Source organism: Lipotes vexillifer, unplaced genomic scaffold, assembly GCF_000442215.2.
Source record: "Lipotes vexillifer unplaced genomic scaffold, Lipotes_vexillifer_v1.1 scaffold445, whole genome shotgun sequence".
NCBI classification, from domain to species: Eukaryota; Metazoa; Chordata; class Mammalia; order Artiodactyla; family Lipotidae; genus Lipotes; species Lipotes vexillifer.
Window position 1 is genome coordinate 939744 of NW_006774995.1, and position 13023 is coordinate 952766.

At 36.0% G+C, this 13023-nt stretch overlaps 1 protein-coding gene across 1 annotated transcript in view; it reads left to right on the top strand.

Annotated features, from left to right (window-relative positions):
- The window catches only part of SLC71A1 (solute carrier family 71 member 1), a 39198-nt gene that overhangs the window by 16830 nt on the left and 9345 nt on the right, over window positions 1-13023 (top strand). The window contains exons 3-8 of the mRNA XM_007449606.1: window positions 3711-3773; window positions 4505-4632; window positions 6972-7086; window positions 10674-10892; window positions 11180-11293; window positions 12027-12098. Coding sequence (XP_007449668.1) covers window positions 3711-3773; window positions 4505-4632; window positions 6972-7086; window positions 10674-10892; window positions 11180-11293; window positions 12027-12098 — 711 coding nt within the window. The remainder of the gene's footprint in view (window positions 1-3710; window positions 3774-4504; window positions 4633-6971; window positions 7087-10673; window positions 10893-11179; window positions 11294-12026; window positions 12099-13023) is intronic.

Below are 13023 nucleotides of genomic sequence, written 5' to 3' on the forward strand. Positions count from 1 at the left end.
GTATCTAGTATATATCACTAATTAAGAACCTATATACTAATTCACTGTGGGCTTTTAAAAAAGGTTTTGCTCATTTTGAGACTTTCTGCTTGCAACTTTTTATTGTTGTTGATTTTATTAGCAGCCTTTTTCTCTTTGTTTTGGACTCCTATACTCCCCCGTGTTGGGGTGTGAGGAAAAGTGAGTTTCGGGGTAGAAGGCACCAAGTTGTAGCACTTTGCTCTTTTTTCCAAAAGTCTGTTAACCTTTAAACATTTTATTTCTGTCTTATGTGTTTTGAAACTGATTATAAATGGTGCCTGCTAGAGAGTCACAGCTCTAATTCATTTAAAAAGGGAAAGTGAGGATGAAGATATAATTGAGTTTATTTGCATTTTATGTATCTCTCTCTTCCCATACATAGCTCTCAAAAATTATAAAATTTAAGCGTTTCAATTTTCAAAGATACTCTTTGAATTAATTCATTTAACGGATAACCAAATTTAAAACATATTAATTATAATAAATGTTTGGTTTTGGATTTACAATAACCTTCATTTTAAAAAGTAATGTGAAGTTAAAAGAAATTTTTAAAAAATTTCATGTGGTTGCAATTATCTTTGAGTTTTAAGCCCATAGAGCTTCCAGAACACTGTTCTAGAATACAGTAAAAGAACAAAGGCTGCATTCTATGTGGAGGACCTGCCCAGGGCAGGATGGTGAAATCTCCAACAAGGGGATTTACGTTAATTACACAGAAGAATTTTATATTGACATTTTTAAGGATAGTAATCTAACACTTTGAGAGGTTATGACTATATATATGGTTGGTTCATAGTGGGTGTTCAGTCAGTGATTATTGATTGACCAAATAATATACATTTACATAAAGAGAATTAATGACAGTAGGTCTAAGGATCTGTAATGTTAAGAACTGGCTTCACTTTTTGACAGACCTATGGTTCTAGAAATATTAGGCCAATATTTGATGGTTCAGGTTGCTAGATGCACAATCCATGTTATGGAGCAAGACCCTGCGTTCCAGTCCTCCAGCATCTCTTCTATATCAATGGCTTAGCATTCTTTGCTCAGAGATAGTCATGAAGCATTTAATAGTTTAAGGACTATTTACTCTCAAAATTTTTTAAGTTCTTAAAAATTTTAAGATCCATAAAATTTATTGGAAAATGACACATTTTTTTCCTATTCAGCTCCAGTGCTTAAGGGTCCCCCAGGATCAAAAATCTTTACAGCCAACATTTTTATTACTTCTTACATTAATATTTGTCTCTGTGTTAAAATTTTTGTTAAAAAAAAAGTGAGGGTTTGTTTATCTTTAGCTATACTCCTTTGGAGGAGTTATAAAAGTTTTAATTTTGTAACATTTGGTTAAATCAATTTGCATAATTGTCATGTTATATTAAGTCATTTTGAAAGCAGAATTTATAATCTGTTAATTAAGAACATTTGTGAACGGTTAATATATGAAGGCACTCTATTGATGAGGCACTAATAGAAATAAAAATATATTAAATGCAAAGTGTAGTAGATATAGTGCCTGTCTGCCCTTAAGAAGTTTGAAATATAATTGAAAAGAAATATTTATCAAATACCTGAAAAGATGAAAAATACAAGACCTAAGTAACAGAGTACTGTAATATAAAAAATATTAGCTATATGTGATGACCAAGGGAGTGCTGTAATCACCTATTATATGGTCCTAAAGGAGAAATTGATTGCTTTGGACAGGAAAGTTTGGTAGCAAAGGAGCAGTATGGAAGATTTTGGGGTCGACTGGATAGGGAAGATAAGGGGAACAAACATTTATGGTAGATAGGATATCATGTGTAAAAGTATGAATATTGGAAAGCATAGGAATATTTCTAAAGTAGTGAAAAGACCGGATTGATTGGAATGGAAGATGGCTTGGCAAAGTGAATTGTTAGAAATAAGATTTAGCGTATTACAAAACTTCTTGTAAGCATTCGTTATGTTCTTCTTTTTAACACCAAATCCATTCTTTGTCCCTAGAAAGAATTGTTCCTTAGTAATAACTGGAACAAAAGCAGATGTAAGTTGTTAAGAAAGGTTTGGGGATACCAGTTTAAGGAGTTTAAATCTTTTTCTCTAGTACAAGAACTAGCAAACTATCGCCAGAGCAAATACTGCTAGTACCCTGTTTTTTGTAAATAAAGTCTTATTGGAACACAACCATGCCTATTCATTTACATATAGTCTATGGCTGCTTTTATTGAGTTGAGCACTTGTGACAGAGACTGTATGGCCTGCAAGGCTAGAAAAAACTGAAAATATGTACTGTCTGGTTCTTTACAGAAAAAGTTTGCACCCACCTTCTTTGGATCCATGGCTCTTCACTATAAATAATAAATAATAGGGTTTTTCAACTACCGAGATTTGGTGCCAGATGATTATTGCGGGGGAGGGCTGACCTGTGTATCGTAGGATGTTCAGCAGCCTTCCTGACCTCTACCTCATAAATGCCAGTAACGTATTTTCTTTCCCCTGACCCCTGCCCTCCCCGATCCCTCATGTTATGATAAAAATGTCTCCAGACATTGTCAGATGTCCTCTGGGGGTCAAAATCACCCTCCGTTGAGAATCACAACATATGTGAATATCATAAATATGTGATTTTCCCCATATTAGTGATTTTCTTTGAATACTAAACATTTCTAATTTTATTTTTACATAAAAGCTAATTTTTGTTAAATTTCTAGTTACTGGCAGAAGAGTAACTGAAGAAAAGCGAGCCTTCTAATCCTTCTAAAGGTTTTACTTGCAGGATGTTAGAAGGTACAACCAGCATAGTTTTTCTTCCTAAAGAGAAGATTTTCCGACCTGTCTCATCCCCCATATTGCCATTCTCTGTTGTTTTTATTGAGAGACAGTATGGTATAATGGAAGAAGCATTGGCTTTAAGTCAAGCAAAAACTCAGTTGCCACATCTGTAAAGTGGTAATATCTAATTCATAATATTGTTAGGATTAAGTAAAAGTATATATAAAGCCTCTGATACATAGGCTGTGAAAATGGTGGTTGCTGCTTTTTATTTTTTTAGTTACCTTTCCCCCAGTACTTTCTCAACCAGTGAGTTCCCAATGGTTCACTTGTTACCCAGTGAACAAACTGATGCCATGTGGTTTGAGCCCGGGCCTTGGAAAGGATAAAGAAACTTGTTATACATGTTCATGGGTTGGGATTTTTTTTTTCTTTCTTTCTTACCTTATGGAATGTCTAGGTCCACTTTTTGGCAATTAAAATTTCCCTATTTATCCTCCTAGTCTCCTATCTTAGATAATACACCTGTCTGTAAAGGGAGTTATAAGTCAGTCGGTTATATGTTGGAAGCAGGATAGCATAGTGATTTAAAGCATGGACTTTCAAGCTTGACTTCCTGTGGTCACTTTCAGTTTTGCCACTTACTATGTGATCTTAGATAAGACATTTAACCTCTCTGTGTATCAGTTTTCTAATAGGGCCATTACGAAGAATGAAAGGAGATAATGTGATAAAGTGCCCAATTTAGTGCCTTGTGACATAGTAAATGCCATATAAATGTTTGGTATTATTAGTATTTACTCATATGCATAGTGTCATACAAACCTGAAAATTTATATGAAATAAAATTGGATTGTGTTATGAAGGGATGTTTTAAGTTTTACTAGGACTAAAATGTAGCATGAGCTTTTTATTTTGTTCTTATTCTTTAGGTATTACATGAAACCTTCCCTAAACATACATTTCTGATGAATGGCCTAATTCAAGGAGTAAAGGTAGGATCAATCATATATATATATACATATGCATGTACACAAACATGCACAAATATACTTATGTAAATATATGTAATTCTGCCAGTTTATTAAGTTAGTTGATCAGTCTCCTAAGTATTAATTTTTACAATTGGAGTATATCTTGGGGGATTACTTAGCACTTTTTAAATGAACTGGGTTTTAAATATGATTTGACTCACATATAGCCAACTATGTATAATAATGATAAACCACATCATAACAAATTTCCCCTGTGTTTTATGTGTTGGCACTTTCATTACAAAGATCTGAGTGCTTTTTGTAAACTAGCAACAAGAATATAGATTGAAGAGAAAAGAACTATTTAAAAAATGCATGAGTATAAAATATATCAATATGGTAAAGTTTTGATTATTCTACATATTCTTTACTCTTGGTTCCATTTGATCAACAAGTTTATAAACTGATAATTAGCATATGATATTCCTTCTAGAATTGCTAGAGTTGTGGTTGAGAATTCATTAGAACGTTTTGTGTTTAATATGCTACCACAGCCCGCAGATGGTTCTGTATGGTCTTGGGAAATTTAAAAATTATATACAGACAAGAAACAAGTTGTTTATCTAAAGTTTGGTGATATACTTATTTTAGAAATAAACTTGTTTAAAATTCTTCTGTGATAGTAAAATGATTTATTTTTGGCTCATCAGTATACATAGTATATGTATTTTCTTCATTTAACTTTTTTTTAGGGTTTGTTGTCATTCCTCAGTGCCCCGCTTATTGGTGCTCTTTCTGATGTTTGGGGCCGAAAATCCTTCTTGCTGCTAACAGTATTTTTCACATGTGCCCCAATTCCTTTAATGAAGATCAGCCCATGGTACGTGCACATTCAGATTATAGCAACTAAATATCAACTGTTAATTGTTTTCTGAATATTCCCTTATTTCTTTCACTTTTTTTCCATCCTATCTATGTAGGTTTTTAATTTATTTTTCTAATACATTTATTCTTTGATACAGATAAAAGGGCCTTTAAAAATATAGTAGCTAAGTAATATAACAGTAAGTAATAAAGTTTTTTGAACTAGATTCCACTATAGGAAGCATGTAGACTACCAGCTAATCTGCTTTTGGATTTCACAGCCCAAATTTCAAAACAGTATTTTAGGTACTGGATAGGGCTGCTAACCTTTTATTTTCTTTTTTTTTTTTTTTTTTTTTTTTTTTGTTGTTTCGGTGTCTTTTTTTTTTTTTGGCAGTAGGCGGGTCTCTCACTGTTGTGGCCTCTCCCGTTGTGGAGCATAGGCTCCAGACACACAGGCCCAGCGGACATGGCCCACAGGCCCAGCCACTCCGCGGCATGTGGGATCTTCCCGGACCCGGGCACGAACCCATGTCCCCTGCATCGGCAGGGATGTTCACCAATCTTGTGATTACCAAGTGAATTCTGCAGATATCTTCATACCTTCATAGGAAAGGGAAGTCTTGGAATGCTGACTTTTTTTTTTTTTTTTTTCCTTTTTTTTTGCGGTACGTGGGCCTCCCACCGCTGCGGCCTCCCCCGCTGCGGGGCACAGCCTCCGGACGCGCAGGCCCAGCGGCCATGGCTTACGGGCCCAGCCACTCCACGGCATGTGGGATCCTCCTGGACCGGGGCACGAACCCGTGTCTCCTGCATCGGCAGGCGGACTCCCAACCACTGCGCCACCAGGGAAGCCCTAACTTTTTACTTTCTTAAGTAGGATGTTAAACACAAGGTTTATCATCATTATCTATATTAATTAGGAATAGATTTTGTTATATATCAGTAAAGTCCCAAATAATAGTTTCTTAAAAACAAGGAAATTCATTGCTAATTTCTCTCTCCATATAAAACAAGTCTGGAGTTGAGTAGTCCAGAGCTAGCAGGGCAGTTCCCGGGAACCAGACTTTTTCTGTCTTCATGCTCTGCCATCCTCCACTATCACCTCACTGTCCAGATGGCTGCTTAAGTGAGCTGCAGCTTGTGTCACCTTCAGGCAGAAAAGATGGAAGGAGTGGCTACAAAGAGCATACTGCCTTCCTTTAGGGAAACTATGGAATTCCCACCCAACCTCTGCTTGGGTCTGTTTGGTCAGATTTCAGGCATACGCTGCTCCTAGTTACAAGAGGCTGGGCTCTTGGCCACCCTGATTAAAATCAAGTCTTCCACTGAGGAGGAAGGGAGGGAAAGCTCACAAAGAGAATGATTTTCCCAAGGTAATAGAGCCCAACTTAGTTGTAGATTTTTTAATTCTTTGACTAATATTCTACTCCACTTGAATATTAATGTTAGTTAATTTTGTATCATAGATTGGCTGTATTTCCATGGTGAATCTAGAAAGGTCAGGGCTATTTATGAGGCAGGATCTTCCTTCCTCTCATAGGTGAGATATAACTCTGAAGGCCAAACCCTTGATGAATGCTAATCATTTAAATGAAAGCTTACCAAACAAATCTAGGGCATGAACAAGTTATTTGCCGTGGAAAGCAGCATGTTAGAAAAAATTTGGTAAGCAATAAAGTCCCGGTGGCATATTTTGAAAGTGCAATATGATTTCACTTGATTTTAAAAACTAAACATCAGCATTACAATAGAGACTTCTTATTCTCAGCCAGGTATTTTTGAATCATGTATAGCAAAATGTAATTTGCTTTTTAAAATAGCTTTTGTTCATTTTATTTTGGACACTGCCATACAGGTTGTTTTGCCAATATTTGAAGAACTAAAGATAACTTATGGAAAAACATCTAGTTTCTATATATAGACTCAAGATAAGTATAGACTAACTTGTCCCTCAGTTTTATTTACTTGATTTTGTTTTTTTGTGTAGTACTGTGATGGGAAATTGTAATAGATGAATTATAGTAGACTCTAAGTTTGTTGCTATTTTTAGTAGAAACAATAACAAAGCCACTTAACAATTCAACAATTGGGTAAAAAATTGACCTGAATACATTTTCTAATTTTAAGTATTCCTGCATAGTAGCTGAGTTGCTATCGAAGGCCCACATCTAGCCCTGTTTACATAATATCTGGGGCTTATGATTTATAGAAGAATTAATCTATGAACTGTCCTAGTAAGCTGTTGACTGAAATTAGCTATACGTACATTAGTTCACTTATAAAAATGAAGGAAGATTAAGGTAATAGTAATTGTTTTCTAACCATTTCTTGTCAATTGTCTTTCAATCCTAGGTGGTACTTTGCTGTTATCTCTGTTTCTGGGGTTTTTGCAGTGACTTTCTCTGTGGTATTTGCATATGTAGCAGATATAACCCAAGAACATGAAAGAAGTATGGCTTATGGACTGGTATGTATTTTTAATCTGTACCTTTGTGTCTGCTGAAAAACACCGTGTTATTGTCTTTTATTACAAGGAGTGCAAGCCTTTGCATTATAAGATTTATTTTTGCATAAATACATTTTATAATAAAATCATCCATTAGACTACATTAAATTTTTTTTTTAACATCTTTATTGGGGTATAATTGCTTTACAATGGTGTGTTAGTTTCTGCTTTATAACAGAGTGAGTCAGTTATACATATATATATGTTCCCATATCTCTTCCCTCTTTGTCTCCCTCCCTCCCACCCTCCCTATCCCACCCCTCCAGGCAGCCACAAAGAACCGATCTGGAATCCCTGTGCCATGCGGCTGCTTCCCACTGGCTATCTACCTTACATTTGTTAGTAAATATATGTCCATGTCTCTCTCTCACCCTATCACAGCTCACCGTTCCCCCTCCCCATATCCTCAAGTCTGTTCTCCAGTAGGTCTGTGTCTTTATTCCTGTTTTACCCCTAGGTGCTTCATAACATTTTTTTTTTCTTAAATTCCATATATATGTGTTAGCATACGGTATTTGTCTTTCTCTTTCTGACTTACTTCCTCTGTATGACAGACTCTAGGTCTATCCACCTCATTACAAATAGCTCAATTTCGTTTCTTTTTATGGCTGAGTAATATTCCATTGTATATATGTGCCACATCTTCTTTATCCATTCATGTGACGATGGGCACTTAGGTTGTTTCCATCTCCGGGCTATTGACTACATTAAATTTTTTTTCAGTACAAAGCCATGTAAGTTTTGATATTTTCATTCAGTCAGTATTAGTCACACATATCAGATTTGAAATTACAGTGGAATATTTTTACCTTATTTAAGTTCTTTTTAATAGAATACTAAAAGAACTATTTAATATGTAATGAGTTTTAAAATTACTATTATTTAATGGCTAATCTAAAATATAATAGGTTAACACCCATCTCAGGGATCCCAAACCTTTTTGGTAGCTTTCTGGGCCACACAGAGTCTCTCTCATATTTTTTTTTTCTTTTCTTTCTTTTTTTTTAACTTAGCTTTTTTAATAATTAATTTTTATTGAATAAGTCTGACATAATAACATTATTTAACTTAAAGGTGCACAAAGTGTTACTTTGATCCATTTATATATTGTAATATGATTGCTGTTATAGCTATATTTATCACATTACATAATTATAGTACAATTTTGTCTATATTCATTTTACTTTGCATTGGATCTCTTTGGCTTATTTACTACTCCTTGCAAGTTTGTCTCTCATATTCTTTTGTTTTTGCTTGTGGACATGTGTTCATATCACTTTTAAGGTGGAAGAATCATTTATAGCTAGATTCAGCCCACAGGCAGTAGTTTGCCAAATTCTGGACACTTAATGTCTATCAAATCTAGAAATAAAATAAGTTAACAGATCACTGTTAGCCAGAAGTAGGACAGTGATGAGCTTCAGCAGATAGGGAGCAAGCATCTTTTGTTAAATAAGGACTGAATATTGTGTCAGGTTGAATCTTACTTTTATGAGAGTCTGTTGTCTTTGATTCAGAGATCAAAAAATATAACGAAGAATCATGGAATTAAGAGGATTTGGAGGGAAATACCTATAGTGAGAAACATACCAAAAAAACTAATGATCAGTTGTAAACTCAACATTAAATGATATGAAGTTAATGATAGCCAGGATGTTTTTAAACAGCTTTATTGAGATATAATTTACATACCATAAAATTTGTCCATTTTATGTGTATAGTTAAATCAATTTTAGTAAATTTATACAGCTTTGCAACATGCCCACAGTCCAGCTTGTTTCTGTTTTTGCTAAGGTAATTTATTTTGTCATAGCCAAATCTTTGAAATTAATAGTTTCAACCTGGAAGCTTTATGTTTTGAAGGCACATCTAGTAAATGACAGTTTCAATCTTCTAGAAATAATATGGCTGCAGATAAAAGGGAATAAAGTGATCTTTGTGGTCATCTTTCTTTCTGGCCAGAAACAAATAGCCACCAGGGAGGAGAATCGAGGAGAAGGGAAATGACGTGAAGTACCTGCACTCTGATTAGACCTTTGCTCTCTCCTGTTCCCAGATACCTCACTGACACTTACAGTGAGAACCACTGCCCCTTTCCCAACTCCAGTGCCAGATCTCTGCTCATAACCCAGGTCTCCCTGAGACCACAGCCCACTGTAATGAATTTCTAGAGCTACTGTAACAAAATACGACCACAATACAGTTTCAGAACATTTCCATCAGCCCAAAAAGTTCCCTTGGGCCCATCTGCCATCCATCTCCACTTTACCTCTGACCCCAGGCAATCACCAGTCTACCTTCTGTCTCTGTAGTTTTGCTTTCAATCGAAATTTCATATAAATGAAATAATGCAAAATGTAGTCTTTTGTGTCTGCACTTAGCATAATCTTAGGAGGTTTATCTATGCTGATACATATATCAGTAGTTCCTTTTACTGCTGTGTAGTATTCCACTGTACAGGATATACCACATTTTGTTTATCCATTCACTAGTTGATGAACATTTGGGTTGATAGCTAGATGTTTATAGTTATTAGAATTTTATGTACTTGTCAAATAAGTGCTTGTGTAAATAAGCACTCCTGTGAAGTTTAAATCCTCCATGCAAAAGTCAGAAAGAGCATACAAACAGAATAAAGCACAAAAGTAGGGAGCAGAAGCTCATGCACCTATAACATTAGTTTCTAATTATCCTCTGAAGAGTGTGGTCTCTATCAGTTGTTACCTGTTGTCAAATCTATTGTTGATTTGCAGGCCACTGTCCAGTAGGCCAGATATTTCTGGGATTAACAGTTTTTCTCCCCCTGTTTTCTCTACTTTAATCTGCATCTTCACCAGACTTGTATGAGCTTCCTCAGGATGTTAGAGAGACGTGGTTAGAGATGGGCTCAATGCCAAGGATGGATGATCTCGGTCTTCCTAACCCTGCCACCTAATGATGACCAAGTTCAGATTTGTGCTGTGGCTTAACACTATTACTGCTGAAAAGATAAACTTTAAAGTCTTCAAGCTTTATTTCAGCCAGCTTTAAATATGTATCAAAGTAAACATTCATTTAATTTTAACTTTAATATTGGGGGAAAAGTCACAGTGGCATTGGATTTCCTTAGAGTATTGTTTTAGACTCCGTTCACAGAGCACTGTGGGATTCTGGAGGCAACCTAGGGGCCAGCATGCCTGGCAGTCAGGGTGGGGTGGGTGTTTGGATGGTAATCCAGGCCTCCAACCCTTCTTCAACTAAAACAGTTTTTTATTTTTAAATCTGTTTTTACTTACAAGTTTGTCAGTAGGATTTATTTAAACAGAGGGCTCCAAGGCTTAAAAGAAAGTTTGAAGCCACTATCTTAGAGGTTATTACATATTTTTTAGTTAAGAATCTAATTCTTTTCTCTTTCTGCAAAAGAAGAAAGTATAAGAAAACTGGCACAGGTAGGAGGAGGAAAGGGAAACTGCAGTAGGAGGACTGACATAAGTCAGAGTCTCTGTGGTGTGGAAGTAAAGGCCAGATGTCCTGCCTAATCTCTTTCTATTGATCTTGGTTTGTTGCAGGTTTCGGCAACATTTGCTGCAAGTTTGGTAACCAGCCCTGCAATTGGCGCTTATCTTGGGCGAGTGTATGGGGACAGCTTGGTGGTGGTCCTGGCTACAGCGATAGCTCTGCTAGATATTTGTTTTATCCTTGTTGCTGTGCCGGAGTCATTACCTGAGAAGATGCGGCCCGCATCATGGGGAGCGCCCATTTCCTGGGAACAGGCTGACCCCTTTGCAGTAAGTTTATGCTTTTTCATTCACTTTGACAAAAAAATGAATGTGTGATTCAGCGCAGCATTAATGTTTTGTTGTGGATGTTTCTTTGGGGAAAACATCGTGATGGATTTTTTAAAATATTTTGAAATACTTTTCAGAATACTTTTGGGGAGGATGAGAATAAACTGGGGGGAAAAAAAGACAACTAGGTATCTGTATATACACTGCCAGAAGATATCTCTGCATGTTCTTAAGAATAGTTCAGTGTTTTGATATAAAACCTTGTATTGGTGTGTTTCTTCTTCTAGTCCTTAAAGAAAGTGGGCCAGGACTCCATAGTGCTGCTGATCTGCATTACGGTGTTTCTCTCCTACTTACCTGAGGCAGGCCAATATTCCAGCTTTTTTTTATACCTCAGACAGGTAAAATTCTGTTCTACCAAGGTGGACTTTTCTTTCATTGTTGAGTGCCTTAATACAAAATATTTAATCTTGAGAGAACTTTACGAGCAGAGACTTTTAGAAATGACTATCATTTTTAAAATAATGGCTCACTAGAATTAATCTCCTGTTCAGTGTGGCTGACGTTCCTTATGCATTTCTATGAAGACTTTTGGCTTAGGCAAAGAGATGATTTTCCTGTCAAAGTGTGTCATTTGAGCTTGTTTATGTGTAGCTTATACAGGTGATGGGATGCTTTAATCCATTCACGTGCTCCAGTCTCTTTGTGATTTAGAGCATATATTTGTAAAGCAGCTAGCCAAAATAAGAGCATTAGTTCTTTTCTCCTTGACACTAATCTTACTAGGCAGAGATTAAGCCTTTATCAGTACTTGTAAAAAGTACAAAATGGTGCAATATTTATTTGTAAAATGGATTTTGAATGCTTGATAGCGGTCTCCTATTTAGGAAATCAAAATTACAGGATTTAGATTTACTTAATCTAAGTTATGTAGCTATTATTTTCAGTATCTAACACTTATTATAATTTTGGTCCTCAGTGAAAGCCAGATTCTTCCTCTGAGGAGTTCTTTGGTTACAAATGAATTGCATTTTCCTTTTCTGGCCGATTTAATGTTAATATACAAGTAGTTGCATTAGTATGGTATTTGTTATGCTTATTTTATTAATGTTACTTTTTCTGGAAACCTTCTAGATTATGAAATTTTCACCAGAAAGTGTTGCAGCATTTATAGCAGTGCTTGGCATTCTTTCCATTATTGCACAGGTGAGTTTCTTTTTCGTTAGAGGGAGAGATGTTTGAAGGTTCGGAAACACAATCTGTTAGTATAGGTAGTATTGATTAGATTTTGGGGACTGACACGAACTAATCAACATACGATGTGTAAACCAGACAGACAGTTTATTGATTTACACTAGCGTATTCACCTGCATAAAATCAGAAATTTTACGTTAGTCTTGTTCTACTGTTGATTGATTCATTCAGTAAATATTTATTGAATACCTATCATGTGTCAAGCGCTCATGATCCCTGCTGTTGTAAAGTTTGCATTTTTGTGGGATAAGAGAATGAGTAAGCATGTCAATGTAAACATATCAGGTGTAATGAAAACTATAGAGAAAAAGGGCACAAGGGATGTAGAGCGTGGCTGGGGGCAGGGTGTTATTTTATTTGGGAGGGTCGGGAAGGCTTTGCTGATACAAGTGACATTTGAGCAGAGAACCAAAGGAATGAGGAACAATCCACTGGAATATGCCAGAACAGAACTACAACTCTGAAAGACAATTCCTGGCATGTGTAAGAAAGAGCCAGGGGACAGTATGGTTCTGGTGGAGTGAACAAGGGAGAGAGTGTCAGGAGATGAATTCTGAGAGGTGGAGAGGGACCAGATCGTGTGCGGCCTTCTGGGTCATCATAAGACTTGACAAGAAGATAGGAGAGTTTTGAGCAGAGAAGTGACATGAAAGTATTTTTATCTTGGAAACCCAGTTGGTAGCTGGTGGCTGTTTGATGAATAAGATATTAATCAACGCAAGAATCTGGATTTTCTTAGGAGATATTTCATCTGGCCTTCAGACTATCTCAGTTCCACTCTTTCTCCTTTCTGTGAAAAAAAACCCTCCCATTTCTTTCTGTTGGGCTTTGTTTTTTCCAGACTCTGTAAACAGTCTACTCTAACACTCTTTGCCAA